General features: G+C 36.0%; 1 protein-coding gene across 3 annotated transcripts in view; it reads left to right on the forward strand.

The window, feature by feature from the left end:
• Positions 1-17010, forward strand: part of LOC120069391 (auxin response factor 8) — a 33772-nt gene that overhangs the window by 11007 nt on the left and 5755 nt on the right. For 2 of the 3 annotated variants that reach the window (XM_039021131.1, XM_039021132.1), the window contains exons 4-10: positions 44-140; positions 4135-4184; positions 4980-5070; positions 5161-5325; positions 5422-5544; positions 14486-14561; positions 15502-15649. In XM_039021131.1, coding sequence (XP_038877059.1) covers positions 130-140; positions 4135-4184; positions 4980-5070; positions 5161-5325; positions 5422-5544; positions 14486-14561; positions 15502-15649 — 664 coding nt within the window. In that variant the 5' untranslated portion in view covers positions 44-129. The remainder of the gene's footprint in view (positions 1-43; positions 141-4134; positions 4185-4979; positions 5071-5160; positions 5326-5421; positions 5545-14485; positions 14562-15501; positions 15650-17010) is intronic. The other variant, XM_039021130.1, reaches the window with a different exon arrangement.

Raw genomic sequence — 17010 nt, forward strand, 5'->3', positions numbered from 1 at the left:
GTGTATGTTGATGATATTGTTATCACTGGAAATGATATATCAGGTATATATCCTCCCAAGACTTTTCTTCAGCGTCAATTTCATACTAAAGATTTGGGATAATTGAAGCATTTCTTGGGTATTGAAGTAATGAGAAGCAAGTAAGGTATTTATCTGTCACAACATAAATATGTACTTGGTTTTTTGTTTGAGGCTGGAAAATTAGGAGTCAAACCATGTAGTACTTCGATGATACCAAATTTGCAACTTGCTAGAGAAGCAGAATTATTTAAAGACCTTGAGAAATATAGAAGATTAGTTGGAAAGTTGAACTATTTAATAGTGACACGATTAGATATTGCTTACTCTATGAGTATTTTGAGTCAGTTTATGTCTTCTCCTACAGTGAATCATTGGACTGCAGTAGAACAAATTCTATATTATCTAAAAGCTGCACTTGGACGTGGGATCTTGTATAAAGATCATAGTCATACAAGGGTTGAATGTTTTTTAGATGTTGATTGGGCCAGATCTTGAAAGGATAGGAGATCAACCTCTAGATATTGTGTTTTTGTAGGAGGAAACCTAGTATCATGGAAAAGTAAGAAATAGAATGTAGTTTCTCGTTCGATTGTTGAGTCAGAATATAGAGTTATGGCACAATCCGTGTATGCAATAGTATGGATACACCAACTTTTATCTGAGATGAGTTTTAGCGTTACCGTGCCAGCTAAATTATGGTGTGATAATCAAGCTGCACTTCACATTGCATCCAATCCAGTGTTTCATGAATGAACTAAACATATTGAAGTGGATTGTCACTTTGTTCGCGAGAAAATACAAGAAAGGTTAATAATATCTACAGGAAATGTGAAGATCGGAGAATTGTTGGGACATATTTTACCATATGCAACAAGCTGGGCATGATTGACATATTTGCTCTAGTTTGAGGAGTGTTATAAGATATATTTAAATTAATATGTACAGTTGTTCTTTATTATAATTTTGTACATCCTAGATTAGAGTTTCTCATTCTCCTATATATATGTACCTTTTATCTAATTAAATAATAAGAAATTCATGCTCCAAAAGTACAGAGTACTACAAATAGTATCAACACGATCGACAACTTGCTTAAAAGAGGCCCCTCTCCAAATTGGTGCATTCTTAGTCAGGAAAGTGGAGAAACCCTCTTCGCTAATTCTTCCTGGGCCAAAAACATGAAGGCTTTCAATCTACTCCGCACACTGCAGTTCCAAATGATCCAATCACTCTTTTAGAGAAGCTCTTCACCCCCCTTCAACAAAGAAAAGGAAGAGGAGGTCTTGTGGGTTTCTATCAACCAATCCTTCCTTTCGTTAACTTGGCATGAGCAAAAACGTTGCGTCTTTAAAGACATCAACGAATTTGACTCCTTTTTTGAACACCTTACGTACATTCTCTATAGCATTACTTCTCATATTGCACACAATATTTTTTCTGTAAATCCTTCTGGCATCTTTGCCTCTTTTGTAATTTCATCTATTCAATGTTGAAGAATACTTGTTTGTCATAAAAAACCGCCGGCTATGAGAATCAACTTAGATATATTTTCCTTTCCTTTAATGCTATTCTCCAGCAAATCCTTTCAGTTTAGGCCTTAGGGTCTTTTTCGCAACTTCCCCTAAACCTTTTATTGATTATCCAGAAAAGTTCCATATCCATTTTATTTAAGGGAAGGCCTCCTTTCTTTATCTACCCCTCATATGATGCCACGTACTTGTTCACCGAATAACTCTTGATTCCAAGGTTCGTAGAGGTACCCGTTTTCTGCCAAGTGCCAACCACACAGCTGACTGGGGACATGTCTATTTAGTTTCTTGGCTTTGTTGGGTTCAAATGGGATGAGTGAAGTAAGAATGTAAGAGAATATGTGGGTTTGTGAAGCACTCAAAATCCTATACCACCTGTTGTTGAAGTTTTCCCTTTGGAGGACACTGATGCCCTTTGATTTGAAGGGAAGAAGGGTATGGGTCTTTGAGTTGGTTCCCATGGAGTACTCCTCTAACTTATGTGAAGGGGGGAGAGAGAGAGAGAGAGAGAGAGGGGGGGGGGGGGGGGGGGGGGGGGGGGGTAACAATGGATAAAAGGAGCTGGGTCTAAGCACACAATTTTCTTTAATGACTTTTGTACTAAGAACATATTTGTAAGTTGGTGTTTTGTCATTAATACCTCCTTTAGTTTCGAGATGTAGATGGATATAAGGTCTATGAAAGAGCTCCTTCCTCTTCCCTGTTTGGATAAGCAGCCTGCTTTTTTCGCTAATGTCGTCCATCCTAACTAACTAAGTTGAGTGTCCACTCATTTTTGAGTTTCTCTATCTATAGGATAGGACCTGATCACTAATTGATGTAGCATGATTAGTAACTATTTTGTTCTTTCTCATGTGAATGGTTGATTTTTTTACTTGGTAGTTAGTTGTTTACCTAGTTGTAGGCGGGGTAGGTTGATAGAATCAGTCCCTATCAGTGGAGGGTTGATCATTTGGTATTTTCTTACTTTTTGATCCATAATAAGCATTCCTATGAAGATTTTTGAACATATTCTTCTTTAACGTTTGGTTCCATTTCCATTTCTCTTTTCTTTGAAAGATTTGTGATTGAGGGGCAGTTCTAATAGAAGCTTGAAATATTTCATAATCCATCGATAGTGCTTCAATGCACACCAATGGAGAAATCTTTGCCTTTTGAAGCTTCTGCAATATCTCCCTCTAGTATTTGAGTCTACTATAATGGGGAAGGATTTCTGTTTGATGGTGGCCAAATAATGGTTTGCAATTGTGGCTAAATGATGGTTTACAACTAACCCCTTGAAACCAAGCAACAAGTCGGTTATTAACCGTTGGTGAAGATGTGGCTTTGTAGCTAGGAATATTTAAGGGCAAAGTGGGAATAAGGATGGTAGTGACTTCTCCATCCCCTTCATCCTACCCCAATTTAATTCTCCATTTTGCAAAATTCTCCATTTACTTTTGCGGGGAGCAAGGCGAGGATCACTACGAGGAGTACATCGGATTGAGTTCCCCTAAGGAATTATTGTCCATTTAATTTTCCTTTTCCAAACATCTCAATTGAATGACTTTTTTAGGAAAAGTCTAGTTAGATGTTTAATTCTTCACAACGAATGCCCATTTAAAGGAAAAGACAAAATAGTATTTCAATTAAATGACTTTTCTAGGGCAATGGGGTGGGGATTCCTTGTCCGCTTTGCCCCCGTTCCCCATTCCTTGCTTATCTAGGGATTAGGGATTTAGGATCAGGTTCCTGCAAGAAAAGGGAACATCTCCATCTGTATTTGTGGGTGAGAGGTGGAGGGTGGATGGGTGAGAAGAGAGTGTGAGAGAGAGAGAGTGAGCCAGCCATTACCGGTAAGAGTTCTATTAATTATGTAGAGTGCAATTAAATTTTTTAATAACGTTTTGTTAAATAAGTTATTTTATATTAAAGGAAAATTATTTTAAATGACAAAACTGTTAAAAATATTTACAACTAATAGCAAAATATTTGCAACCAGCTCTCTATCAAAACACAAATAGTAGTCTATCACAGACAGACTGTGATATTTTGCTTTTAGTTGTAAATATTTTGGTTCATTTTCCTATATTTGAAAACAATCCTATATTAAATCTAAAATTAAATTAAATTTACTTTTCATTTTAAACAGTTGGAGCTCTTTTCTGTAGAGGCTTCTACCTTTTTAGAGGGCTGGTTTGATTTTTGGTATTACCTGTGCTTGTGTTCCCTTCATTTTCTCTATGATGGTGTGGTTTTCATAAAAGAATTATTAAATCTAAATTCAATTATTTATAAATTAAGTAATTAAGTAATTAATATTTGTAAATTACTGATACACCAAGGAACCCCTGCCCGCCCGCCCCATTTGCACAGCAAATGTCGCGTAAAAAATTATTTCAAAGTTAAGCTATGGATGGATCAAATCATTAATGGTAGTACTTTTTGGTGATAGAAGAACAGTCCTTTGTTCCCTAATGAAGGGTAGAATCACAAGTGGTTGACTGACACCGACGATGCAAGTCATTGTTTCTCACCACCTTCTTATACTAATATTTCCATTTTTAGATAATATAATGTATATAACCTCGTTTGGTTTTTGTAGGTTGGGAGGATGTCTTATTTTCCCTCCTTGTACTCTTTCGTTAATGAAAAGTAAGTTTTTTAATCAATACATACACTCACACCTAATTATCAAATTATGAAATATACCTTTTACTATTTATTAGTCTTGTTCTAGGTTGCTAACTGCTATTGTCTTGAGGAGTGGTAGGTTGACGAGTTTTATATGAAGAGGTAGAAGAAAACAGAGAAGAGGTTTATCTCACTTGGTGAGGGTTCTTTAAACCCACATCTATGAGGCTGTGGAGTTAAAAAGAAACCTTGATTTTAAGATCTGAGCCATCCTAGGGAGATGGCTTGTGTGATTAGTGGCCATGGGTAGGATTGTCTCGAATGGCATCCATAGGAAGTACACCTTTGTTCCTTCAACTCCAATGATTCATTCTTGCGGACAAGCTGTGGATGAGTGGATCTTCAGTTAAAATCATTGTCCATTTTCCTAAGGTGTCTAGTGATACTTCAGACTTTTGAGCTTTTGACCTTGAAAAGAACAAAAACATTTTTAACAATGTTGATGGCAAAGAGATTTGAGCGATTCACTTTGCATATCTACTGTTGCTGTTTCTCAAAATTCTCTCTCTTATTTTCTTCTTTATTTTTCCCATTAGTTTTACTTTCTCCTTTACCTATATAGCTTTTGTAAAGGTTGCTATGGGGTGTCCCTGTGTTTTGATTTTTTTTCCTTTTCTGTATGATGTGTTGTATTCTTGTGCTTTTCCTTGCATTATCATTTCTCGTGTTGAAACTCTGTTTTTCAATATAGATAACTATTTGGGAACAGTAAACTGCATATGCAGCTGACATGGTTTATTCTTTTTGTTGTCACAGGACAGCCAAAACGACACCTTCTTACAACTGGTTGGAGTGTGTTTGTTAGTGCCAAAAGATTGGTTGCTGGGGATTCTGTACTTTTTATATGGTAACTATGTCCCTCTCTTTATAAGTGTTTTCATATTATGGTGTTCCGTTTTGGAGCTTATAATTTGAACACCCTGAATCAATTGTCTAGGAATGAAAAAAATCAGCTTCTTTTGGGTATACGCCGTGCCACAAGACCACAAACTGTGATGCCCTCTTCTGTTTTATCAAGTGATAGCATGCACATTGGACTCCTCGCTGCTGCAGCTCATGCTGCTGCAACGAATAGCTGTTTCACAGTGTTCTACAACCCCAGGTTCGGAAATATTCTTTCCTTTTGCTACTGTTATTGCTGTTTTACAATTTATTTTGGCCCATCTTGAAACAATTTCTTTGTAAAAAATAATTCCAGGGCTAGCCCATCAGAGTTTGTCATCCCTCTGACAAAATATGTTAAAGCTGTATTTCATACCCGTGTTTCAGTAGGAATGCGTTTTCGGATGCTTTTTGAGACTGAAGAGTCAAGCGTGCGAAGGTATGGTAACTTTAAATAGTACATTATCATCTGTTTGATATAAGAAAATTCTTGCATATCTCCCTCTTCCAGCACTTTTGATTGGCATGTTCTTCCTATCTATATCACTAGTCTTCTCAACATTTTCCTTGGAAGACATTCCTTGAGTTAGCACATTCCTTGATTGTTGGAGCTATATGTAAAATGGTTGAGAATTTTTTTCTCTGGATCTTTTAGTTGGAGGGAAACAATTCGATTTTCTTGGGTAAAACAGAACCAACTACCCCTATAATACATCAGAATCCTTTTTGAGAAATTGGTTTGAAGGTGCTCTGAGAATTCCATAGTTTAGAACAAATCTTCGGTAATACCTAGTTAGCCTCTAGAAGCCTGTAGTTCAGATTGAATGATGAATGGGCCACTGCGACATCGTACAAATTTTCTCTCATGCTGCATCTAAGTTTCAACCCCCTTAGTTAATATCCAATGACCGAGGTATTCGATTCTTTACTTGGCAAAGACTCATTTCTTTCTATTTGTGAGCAATGGGTGATCGTGCAAAATGTTCTTTTTTTTTTCCTGATTATTTTTTATATGGGATAAAGAACCAAATATTTCATTAAGAAAGAATGAAAGAATATGATAAAAGGACGGCATCCGCTTCACAAATAGCAGGAATACCCTCTAAAGAAACATAAGACCTAGTGATGGCCAAACATCACAAGGATTCCTCTTTGAACCTCTAAAAAGTTCCTCAAGGTTGCCAAAGAAACCTTCCTTCTCACGATTAGGGGGTGACACAGGAACCTATGAAGCACAGATACTGACACGAGACACACGACACGATGCGACATGACACCGTGACATGTCAATTTCTAATAAAGTAGGATATGACACGTTGGGGACACGTTTTTTCTTGTTTATCATATAATATATATACTATACTATAGTATAATATAATATAATATAAGACATTAATTAGGAAAATCATTTTGAATGACAAAACTGCTAAAAGTATTTACAAATAATAGCAAAATATCACAGTTTATCTGCGATAGGTCGTGATAGACTACGATAGACTACTATCTATATCTATCCATGTCTTGATAGACACATATAATAGTCTATCGCAGATAGACTATGATATTTTGCTATCATTCGTAAATATTTTAGTTCATTTTCCTATATTTGAAAACAAGCCTATTAATTAATAGATAAAACATTATGGCTTATGTGTACCTTTTTTTTTTTTAATATGTGTATATCTATTTATTAATATATTAATAAATAAAGCATGTAAAACTTGCACACTTCCCTTCATTTCGTTTTTCATTCATTTAAATAATAGTTAAATTATTTTAACTTATTACCTTCACACATTTCAAGGATTTAAATACAATCTTTATTTATTGACTTTCTCGATTCCCAGGTTTCAAGGATAATAATATTTAAATTTATTCTTTCCATATTTCGAGTACAATAATATTTAAAATTTCTCAGATTTCAAGCAGCCCCCCCCCCGGTATGGAGAAAGTTGGGGACAAAACACAGTGAAAACGGTAGGAAAGGAAACACTTGGTTCATTAAGGATTGAAATGTGGCAAGATGCAAGAGTGTTGGTTAGTTTGAATGACTTCAACGAAACTCGTAGTGTCTTTCGTGCTTTAGGAAAGTAGTTTAGGGATATGAAATGATCTCCTTGCTTACAAAGTTGGTATCGGCTGTATAAAATCTGTTGATAATTCTATGGGAGAAATCTTTTCTTCAACAGTACGCAATAACTTGGACCGAGTTTTGATTGGTGGTTTGCCATAGCATCTTCAGTTATTTTGGGCTTGATCCCACCAAGCCAATGCTCCACGTTGAAATTTGAAAGCCACAAGTTTTACCTTCTTTTCTTTGGGAATATTTGCGTATTCAATGAAAATTTCCACTTGTTTTGTCCAATCAAGAAAGGCTTCAACTTCCCTACTACCATCAAAAGTAGGAAGATCAACTTTCATCTTATATTCAGACTTTTCTTGCTGAAAATGATGTCTGCCCCGTCTCATCCCCATCCAATCTTGATATCCAAAATGATAGTTCTCATTTTCTCCAGAAAAGTCTGAATCTTGCGAATTTGCATTTCTTGAGGTCTAAATCTTGGTTGATAAACATTTCTCCCAACTAGAAAATAATCCCGAGGAATTGGCTTTGTGGCATTAGTTCTATCAAGGATCTTGACACGTTCTTGAACTTGGGTAGGCTCCTGATTTTCTAAAGGTAATTGAACACCATCTCTTTCTTTAATCAGTCCGGTTTTTTGATGACCTTCATTGATGTGAATGACACCTTTGTTTCTTAGTTGGCCCTTGCATTTTGGATATTCAATTATTGTAAAATTTGAGCCAACATCATACACATTTTCTCAGTTTCTTCCTTCATATCATCGACTATTTTTTCTACAGTGGATAAACGACTGACTCTTTGCAACTTTAGATGATGAGGAGGCTTCCACTTTCATGTCTAACCAAAATCCAAAATAGACTGCACGTTTGGATGACGCTTTGGGTACCAATTGGTTTAACACACCAAGAATTAAAAGATCATCTTTATTCAATAATGAACAACTAATGGCAACCTAGAAAGCCGATTTATACAAGAATTTGCTAGCCAGTTAAGGGAACCTAGGGAGTCGATGATAGAATAATAAAAGAAATAGAACTAAGCCACTAAATACACAAGGCTAAAACCGAGGATATACAATAAAGGAAAACACTTAGATCACCAACATCAGGAGAGCAGACTTGTGCATTTTGACCTTGTGGTACTTAAACTTCAAGTTAAGTTTTGAATAAACAATTTATCTGGTAATGTCACTTTGTTTAAAGTGTGGTAATCCTCACAATTTATTTGGTACTGTCACTTGGGTTTGACTATCTTGGTAGCCAACATCTCACTCACTAAGTAGACTCCAAATTTCTGATTTCTAGGCATGGGGGTACTTGTAAGGTTGTACTTTAACAGGTTGTTGGCCCTCCTTCAACACAATTTGATAGTCAACCAATCATTTAGATGCTCATAATACCTTCAATAATCCTTGAATTTCCTTCTGCAATGACATTGACCCCTTGTCGCTATCGGCATTAATCCCATTGCTTTGTTCCTCAAGGTTCAATCCTTGTAATTCAAATAAAAATCTTTAGATCTGACCACCTTCAAGTGAGCATATTTAGAGTGACCTCTGCCTTCTTAATGGGTCTCTTCTGATGGTAACCTTATTCTTCCCCAATGCAAATGTAATACTTAAAGCTTTCCAACCTACCCCATGAATTCCATCATAATTGCTTTCATAAGATGATATCCAATCCCTTTTAACTCCAAAGGTAATAAATCCTCCTGAATCGTTAATTCAGGTAGCCCTACCATAGTGAATTCTGAGTATTTAGATAAAAACCATGCTGCATTTTTGCAAGATTTTGAAATATATTGTTTAAAAATGGCGAAAAACTCATTACGAATTTCTTTGCCTGACACCACAACTCCTATCCCCTTTACAACCATATAATTTGACGTTGTTTGTTAGGGTAGCTTTAATTCATGTGCTAGTTATTGTGAGAAGAAATTGTGGATGGGCCAACAAGAGCGTAGCTCAACTGGCATAGTGTTTATACTATCAACCTCAAGGTTTGAGGTTCGATTCCCCCGCCCCACACTTTAATTACAATACTTTTAAAAAAAAAAAAAGAAATTGTGGATGGCTCCATAATTGATCATAACTATTACCTCTCTTTCACCTATCAACCCTTTGATATTCATTGTTCCCGAGAAGAGAGAACCCAATGACATATTTTAGATCCAATTCAACCTAATTCCCTACCCTGATCTAGTGCCTCATGTGGTTCCTCCATTGCTCTGGAAGAACTTCAATGTCTTCAAGGTTGTTCTCTAGCAATACCCTCAACTCTTGGGATTTATGATTTTTCCAGCAATGCCTTATCATATACTTCTCGTCTCACCTAAAGCAAAGCCCTTTTTCTCTCTCCGATTGAAACTTAGCTTTTGATAACCACCTAGTTGATGGATCTCTCTTTATATATGTATATACATACATATACATATGCATATATATTCACATTTATATGAAAATAACGACTTTCATTGAGAAAAAATGAAAGGATACATGGGTGTACAAAAAACCAAGACCACGAAAAGGGAGGGACTCCAACTATGTGAAATCACACTTGTAGAATAATTACAAAAGGTTTTCAACATCGAAGCCTAAAGGGAAACATGAAAACAAACAAGAGACCAAAGTTCCCTATGATCCCTCTCTAACTACACTGAACAACCCTACTAATTCTACTCGCCCTACAAAACCCATAAGACCACACACACCTTAGCGCCCCCCCCCCCCCCCAAAAAAAAAAAAAAAAGTCGTATTAAGGAGGAACTCTTCGACCATAGCACTGACATCTCTATGACGAACATTCATCATACCAAACGTCTGGAAGAAGGAATCCTAGACTCCACTCGCAAAGTCACAGCGCCAAGAATATGATCCATGTCTTCCTCTGCTTTCCGACAAAGAATACAACCACCTTTCTAGGGATCTTAATCCTCCAAAGTATCGAGAAGACTGACTCACCTAAGGGGGAAGGATGAACCAAACAATGAAAGAAAGACTTACACGAGAACCCTTCCAAAGGATTGGGACTCCAAAATCTGACATCCCTTCTCCCCAACCTAATTGGGTGGCCCTTAAGTAAAGAAAGAAAAGCAGCCACATTCGTAGCTTCTTTATTGGGAAAAGAATGTCGGGACCTAAATGAAAAGGAACAAGAACTCCCTGACCATACAAAAAATCGACAACAAAATGATTTTTGAGAGACGATAAGTGATACAATCGAGGAAACATAACACAAAGTGGTCTCTGCCCCACCCAGTGACCTAGTGATCTCCCCAAAAGTAAGTACCCCCTTACCCCCCCACACACACAATGAACCATATAAGCATAAGAAGGGAGTTCTTTTGAAATGTCTTTCCACAAATTCTGGTGGGTACCTTTAATCCCTTTAAACAACCACTCAAAAGGATGTGGGCTCTGTTTACTTGCAATGATCTTGCGCCACAGAGAATTAGGCTCAAAGGAGAAGCGCCTTAACCATTTGGCTAAAAGGGTTTGCGCATCCTAAGATTCCCAATGTCCAAACCCCCCAAAGAAACCGGTCTCTCAATAATCTCCCATCTAATTAAGTGCGAACCTTTGCTTTTACCCTCATCAATCCCTTCCCAAAGGAAGTTACGCATCATCCTCTCTTGGCACTTACAAACCTCGCACAGGGTCTTGTAGAGGGAGAAATAATAAATGGGAATACCACTCAAGATGGACTTGATTAGGCTAAGCCTGGTTGCTTTAGAGAAACAACCTTTCTTCCAAGAGGCTAGCTTGTTCCTAACTTTATCCACCGTAGGGTCCCACAAAGAGACCGACTTGGGATTACTTCCACGAGGAAGGCCAAGATAAATAGAGGGGAGACTATTTGGGGGTGTGTGTGGGGTTATGGGATATATAGGGGGAGAGGAACAATAGAGTATTTAAAGATGGGGATAGAGACTCTTATGAGGTTTGGTCCTTTGTGAGGTTTCATGTGTCCCTTTGGGCTTCGCTTTTGAAGCTTTTATGTAATTATCCACTTGGTAACATTTTACTTAGTTGAAACCCCTTCCTTTAATAGGGGTATTTTGGTGGGCTTGTTTGTTTTTGTATGTCCGTGTATTCTTTCATTTTTTCTCAATGAAAGGTTGATTCGTAAAAAAAGAAAAAAAAGGAGGGGAGACTACTAACATCACACCCAACCCACTCGACCCACCTCCTAAGCTTATCACCCCACAGTTGATTCCCGCAACACAACATTTCCCCCTATTGATGTTCAGCCCCGATATTTCCTTGGAAAAAGCAAGGATATGATTTAGCAATAAGAAGGAGCTCTCCTTCGCTAAGCAAAAGAAAAGTGTATCAGAAATTGAAGATAGGAAAGAAGAACCTGATCTGCCTGAAAGGGGAAAAGGGGTCTCCCTGCTTGAGGCATCTCGTCGCCACAAATTTGCCCCTAGGACTCCCATTAATGAGAAAGGAGTAACTCACATTTCTTAGGTAACCCCACATCCACATCCGCCATTTATAACCAAATCCTTTCCTCTCCAAGACTTTGTCCAAAAAATTCCAATCCACGTAATTGTAAGCTTTAAATTCCAATCCACGTAATTGTAAGCTTTTTCTAGATATTTTACCTTATCGGGAGGGTAATGGTCTAGATCGGTAATTGAGTCGAGACTGCAGTTTGTGGGTTTGATGGGATTGGAACTTATTAATTCTCTTGGCTGGGTTGGGTCGATTTTCTTGGGGCGATGTTGGGCCTTGTTTCCTTTGACTCGAAGTCCAATTTCAACACTAGGCCTTGATATTGGGTCTGCTTAATAATACTCTGTAGCCAAATCAATTCCCTGCTGATAGCTTCAACTTGAATGGCTGTAAGAAGCTCATTCAGGAAAGTGCTCTCCAAAACATTTGCAACACTTTGATCTAAACAGACACGACATAGGTAGTGGTATACTATTTTTTAAAACTATTAGGACACTAATACAACGACATGTTTATTTAAACATACATTTTTTAAAATATATATCATTTTTAAACAAGAAGGAAATTCAAAGAGCAATGAGTTTATGCTTTTATATGCTTAAAAGATTAGTTTAATGTACTTTACTATCGAATTTTATTCCTTTTGTCATATATGTGTCTATTTAGTATACAAGTGTTTGATACATGTCTAACAAATGTTGGTTCTGTTTTGATTTTGTACAATTAGTGTCTTACCACATGTATTACACTAAAAACTGTTTGATATGTGTTCAACAAATATCAGAGTGTCCAAGTGTCAACACGTGTTAGACATGGGCACGTTAGTCAAACTAAAGTATGTGCTTCTTGGGCTTTGACAATAGTGCAAATCTTTCCCTAAACTTGGCCGTTCCTTTTGGTTTCAAGTCCAAAAACTTGGTGCATAAACTGCCTCAGATGGCTACCCAAACTCCTACAAAGACCCTCCACACTCTCATATTGTATACACACACACACACACCATTCATCCACGCGTGATCCCCCGACCACTAATTAACTTTTTTCTGCGAATTAGCATTTTTACCTTTCCTAGAGTAAATATGCACAATGGGAGGTCTCGCAAATTTTTTCTAGAAGCAAGTATTAGAATGTGTTGCCATCGACCAACAAAGCCGAACAATTTAGGTCTTGACAATTGGCAATATTTCTCTAATAATAAGCGACCTTGGTGATAACATGATGTTGCCGATATTTGGCACTATTTCTCTAATAATAAGCATTTTTAATAACTATTTTCCTTAATAATTTACTAAATTTATTAACTCTCTTTTGTTCAACGTTTTGTTTTCTGCCAAGAAATTGAGCTTTCATTATGAAAAAGGAGAGAATGTATAAGTGCATTAAAAAAACCCGTAGTAGGGAACATTGAATTAACTACCAGAAGGGGGCTCTAATCCAAAACTGTGTAAGATAACTATTTTCGTATCTTATTTCTTTAAGATTTCTTTTAGAAAAATGTATTTGATAATGATTTCTTGTTCCTTGTTATTTAGTTGAAATACATACTGCATCATAATGTAGCTTGCACTAAAACAAATTTATAACTATTATAAAGACTTAATGGTGGGGTGTTTGGCTCACTGACTTCATAAGTCGGTGTTAAATAATTCAACTCCGGCACCTTCAATACTGCACACTATTGAAGTTTGCACATTTATTGAGGAACCTCATATTTACAACTCTGCACCTCAAATACAGATTTCCTAGTTCCAACATATTAACTCCAGACTTAGGAACTCAACTCAGCGCTCCAAACACCCAAGTATTTAATACAATCCACAAAGCAAGTTTTTTAAAAAACAAAATAGTAAATTTTATTTTTCAGATGTTATTCAAATTTGATCTACCATATCACTCCCATCACCCTAGCCAATTCATCTTAAAATGATATTGACTTGCGTGAATAAGCTTCATTAGACTAATTTGTAAATTTTCTGACTAATTTTGATAATTTTCAAGGACCATTTATTTAAAAAGGAGAATGAAGAAAGATTTTATTTGCTTTGAAAATAAATGGTAAACATGAAACATATATATATATATATATATTACTAAAATGAAATTGAAACCTTATCAAAATTAAGGAAAAATAATAGAGATCTAAATTTAAAATAATAACTAAAGGCTCGTTAGTGGGAAAAAAAGGGATGATAACACAACAAAAGGAGAGAGAAAAAAAGGGTAATAAAACGAAAAAGATAAGCAAGTATTAAAAAAATGATGGCAGAGAGAGAAAAGGGAGAAAAACAGAAGCTACTTTTTATTTTTCCCCATTTTAAGATTTATTTATTTATTATTATTATTTTTAATTAGAAACAAGAAACGAGCTGATTTGTCCATTATATTTGTTACTTGAAACACATATAATGAAAAAATGAGAACAGAAGCCATAAATTGAAAATAAAAACGTTATCAAACAAGCATGACTGTACTCAGATTCTTATAATTTTTTTCTAAAAAGAGAAGAAGAAAGAAAGAAGGAAGAAGAAAATAGAAGTTGTATTTAATTATCCGTTACTCGGGCATTAAGCAATTGTTTGCTCATCTATCAGTGCCATTACTATCTTTTCTTTTAATAATGCACTTGTTTTGTCTCAAGATAGTGATAAACTCAGATGAGTTGTCATTAAAGTTTCATCAAGAATTGCACACATTTCTGTAAGTTTCCATGATATCCATGATTTTTCCGAATCCTAGATGATATACCCGTAGAGGTTAAGAATATTACCTTTTATTATGGATCTTTCACCGCAATATGCATGTTTCTGCATGCTAATATGTGGATAGTTGAATTGTCAGGTACATGGGTACTATAACTGGAATAAGTGATCTCGACCCTGTTCGCTGGCCGAATTCTCATTGGCGTTCTGTCAAGGTGTTGCAGCTTTATTCCCACGATGGTTCCACAAAAACACTTACTAAATTTACAATGACGTTATTTCTCAATACTTTATCTAGTAGCACATGCTTAGATTGTGACCTCAAGTATGAATGGCTTTTGTTCAGAACTTTCGCTGTCTTCAAGCATGCAGTAGCTTACATATATGTACACGTGCTGAAATCTGCATGAACTGAATTTTCTTGCAGTAGTTTCTGTACATGAGGGTTGAATGATGTAATAAAACTGAACAACATGCTCAGTAAATGTATAGTCTTGATGGGATGCCTTCCCAAACCCTGATTACAAGTTGTGTAGTGGATTCCTTAGTATTTTCGTTCGATTAACTTATTTTACTGGCAACATGGCTGTACTGTTGGTGGTCTGAAAACGTGACTTCTGTGATATTATATGCTCTGATGCACTTAAGGAAATGTATTTGAAGTTTAAATAGTATTTGTTAGTATATAGAAAAAATATTATTGGAAATGAAATTCCTAGTTTAGGATGCTCAGATCATTTGGTTCTGAAATTTCAGCAAATAGGTGTTAGCTAATCTACTATGAAGTTTTTGTGAATAATCAAGGGGGTTAATTCTTGATCTCATCTAATGCAGAAGCACAACATTTTATTAAGTTAATTCCTGCAATGCTTCCTTAACCCTTAGAATTAGCTAGTAATAGAGAGTTGTTCCACATGTCGTCCTGTCTTGTATGTAGGTTGGAAATGTCAGCATCTGAAAGACTTGGAAATTTAGAACAAATCTTTTAAGGCACTGTTTTAAATTTTATAGGCGCATGTTCCTTTTTTGAAAGTAGTAATAATAATAATAATAAAAAATTTAAATTAACTCACAGTATCAGGTGGCACCATCCAAAATCCCATTCCATTCAGACCTTTGACTGTTTGGTTCATTTTTGTGTTTTTCCTTGTTCAGGTAGGGTGGGATGAGTCAACAGCTGGGGAGAGGCAGCCAAGGGTATCATTGTGGGAAATTGAGCCTTTGACTACATTTCCTATGTATCCGTCTCTGTTTCCACTTAGACTCAAACGTCCATGGCATCCTGGAGTCTCTTCTGTTCATGGTATTTGTTTTCTATCTACTAAATTCATTTTCGGTCCTCTGCAATAGGTGTCCAAACTTTTTTCTGAAGTTTATGATGCTTTGTAATTCATATTCTTTATATGGCAAATTTAAGTGGATTGAAGTTATTTCTCTTTTGGGCATCAAATGAATTGATTTTGGTTTACTGCTTGATGATTGTAGTCTTTTTAGAGGCTTGAGGATAAAGAAGGGGAGTTGGCATGAGTGGGAACTGAGTCATTTTGGCATCACTCACAGTCATTTTGCATTATCTTTGCTGGCCGTTTTAAAAAGATTTCCAGTACCCAATATTAACTTGGGCTTCTAGTTCCAGATTTTAAAATGTTAGATATAGAGTTTGTGGGTTCTCTTTTTTGTATCCGCACATCTCTATTTTGTTTGTGGATTTTCTTTCTTAAATGGAATATATCCTATCTGTACCAGCATATTCTCTACTTTGTTTTTGGATTCTCTTTTTATGGTTTATTTCATCTGTATCTACGTATCCTATTTTTTAGCACATTCCACATGTAAATTATTTACATTTAAGCTCTGTTAGGAAGGTTTTACATTTAAGCTCTGTTAACACATTCCACATGTTAGATGTAGACTTTAGATTTTTTTTTTCCTCCCTGGAAAATGAAAACCGTTTTCATTGATAAAATGGAAAGGGACTAATGCTCAAATTACAAAGAAACAAAGAAACAAAATATAGAAATTATGACCTGTAAAACTCTTAGGTTTGAAAGAGAATCAAAATACTCTGTTCATTCACCAAAGATATGAATATATACAAGTGTATAAAGCATAGAAAAGGAAAGAAATATAACAAAATATTTACAATAATGGAAAACCCTAACAATAGAACTATAACACTCCCCTCAAGTTGGAACATATATGTTAATCATGCCCAACTTGTTACATAGATAATCTGTACGTGTTTCATCCAATGCGTTTGTGAAGATATCTCCTAATTGTTCTTCAGTCTTCACATATCCTGTAGATACCAACCCTTGTTGAATTTTCTCACATACAAAATGACGATCAACTTCAATATGTTTAGTCCTTTCATGAAATACTGGATTAGACGCAATATGAAGTGCTGCTTGAATCCTTAATTTTCACACAACTTTGTCGGGGTGGTGATTTCAAATCCCAACTCAAATCAATTCCCACAAAGACTGTGCTATTGCTCTATATTCTGATTCCGCACTTGAACGTGACACCACATTTTGCTTATTATTATTCCAAGAAATCAAATTACCACCAACAAAAACACAATACCCTGAGGTTGATCTTTTGTCTTCTTTAGATCCTACCCAATCAGCGTCTGAGAAACATTCGATATTAGTATGACCATAA

The sequence above is a fragment of the Benincasa hispida genome, unplaced genomic scaffold, assembly GCF_009727055.1.
Source record: "Benincasa hispida cultivar B227 unplaced genomic scaffold, ASM972705v1 Contig384, whole genome shotgun sequence".
Classification (NCBI taxonomy): Eukaryota; Viridiplantae; Streptophyta; class Magnoliopsida; order Cucurbitales; family Cucurbitaceae; genus Benincasa; species Benincasa hispida.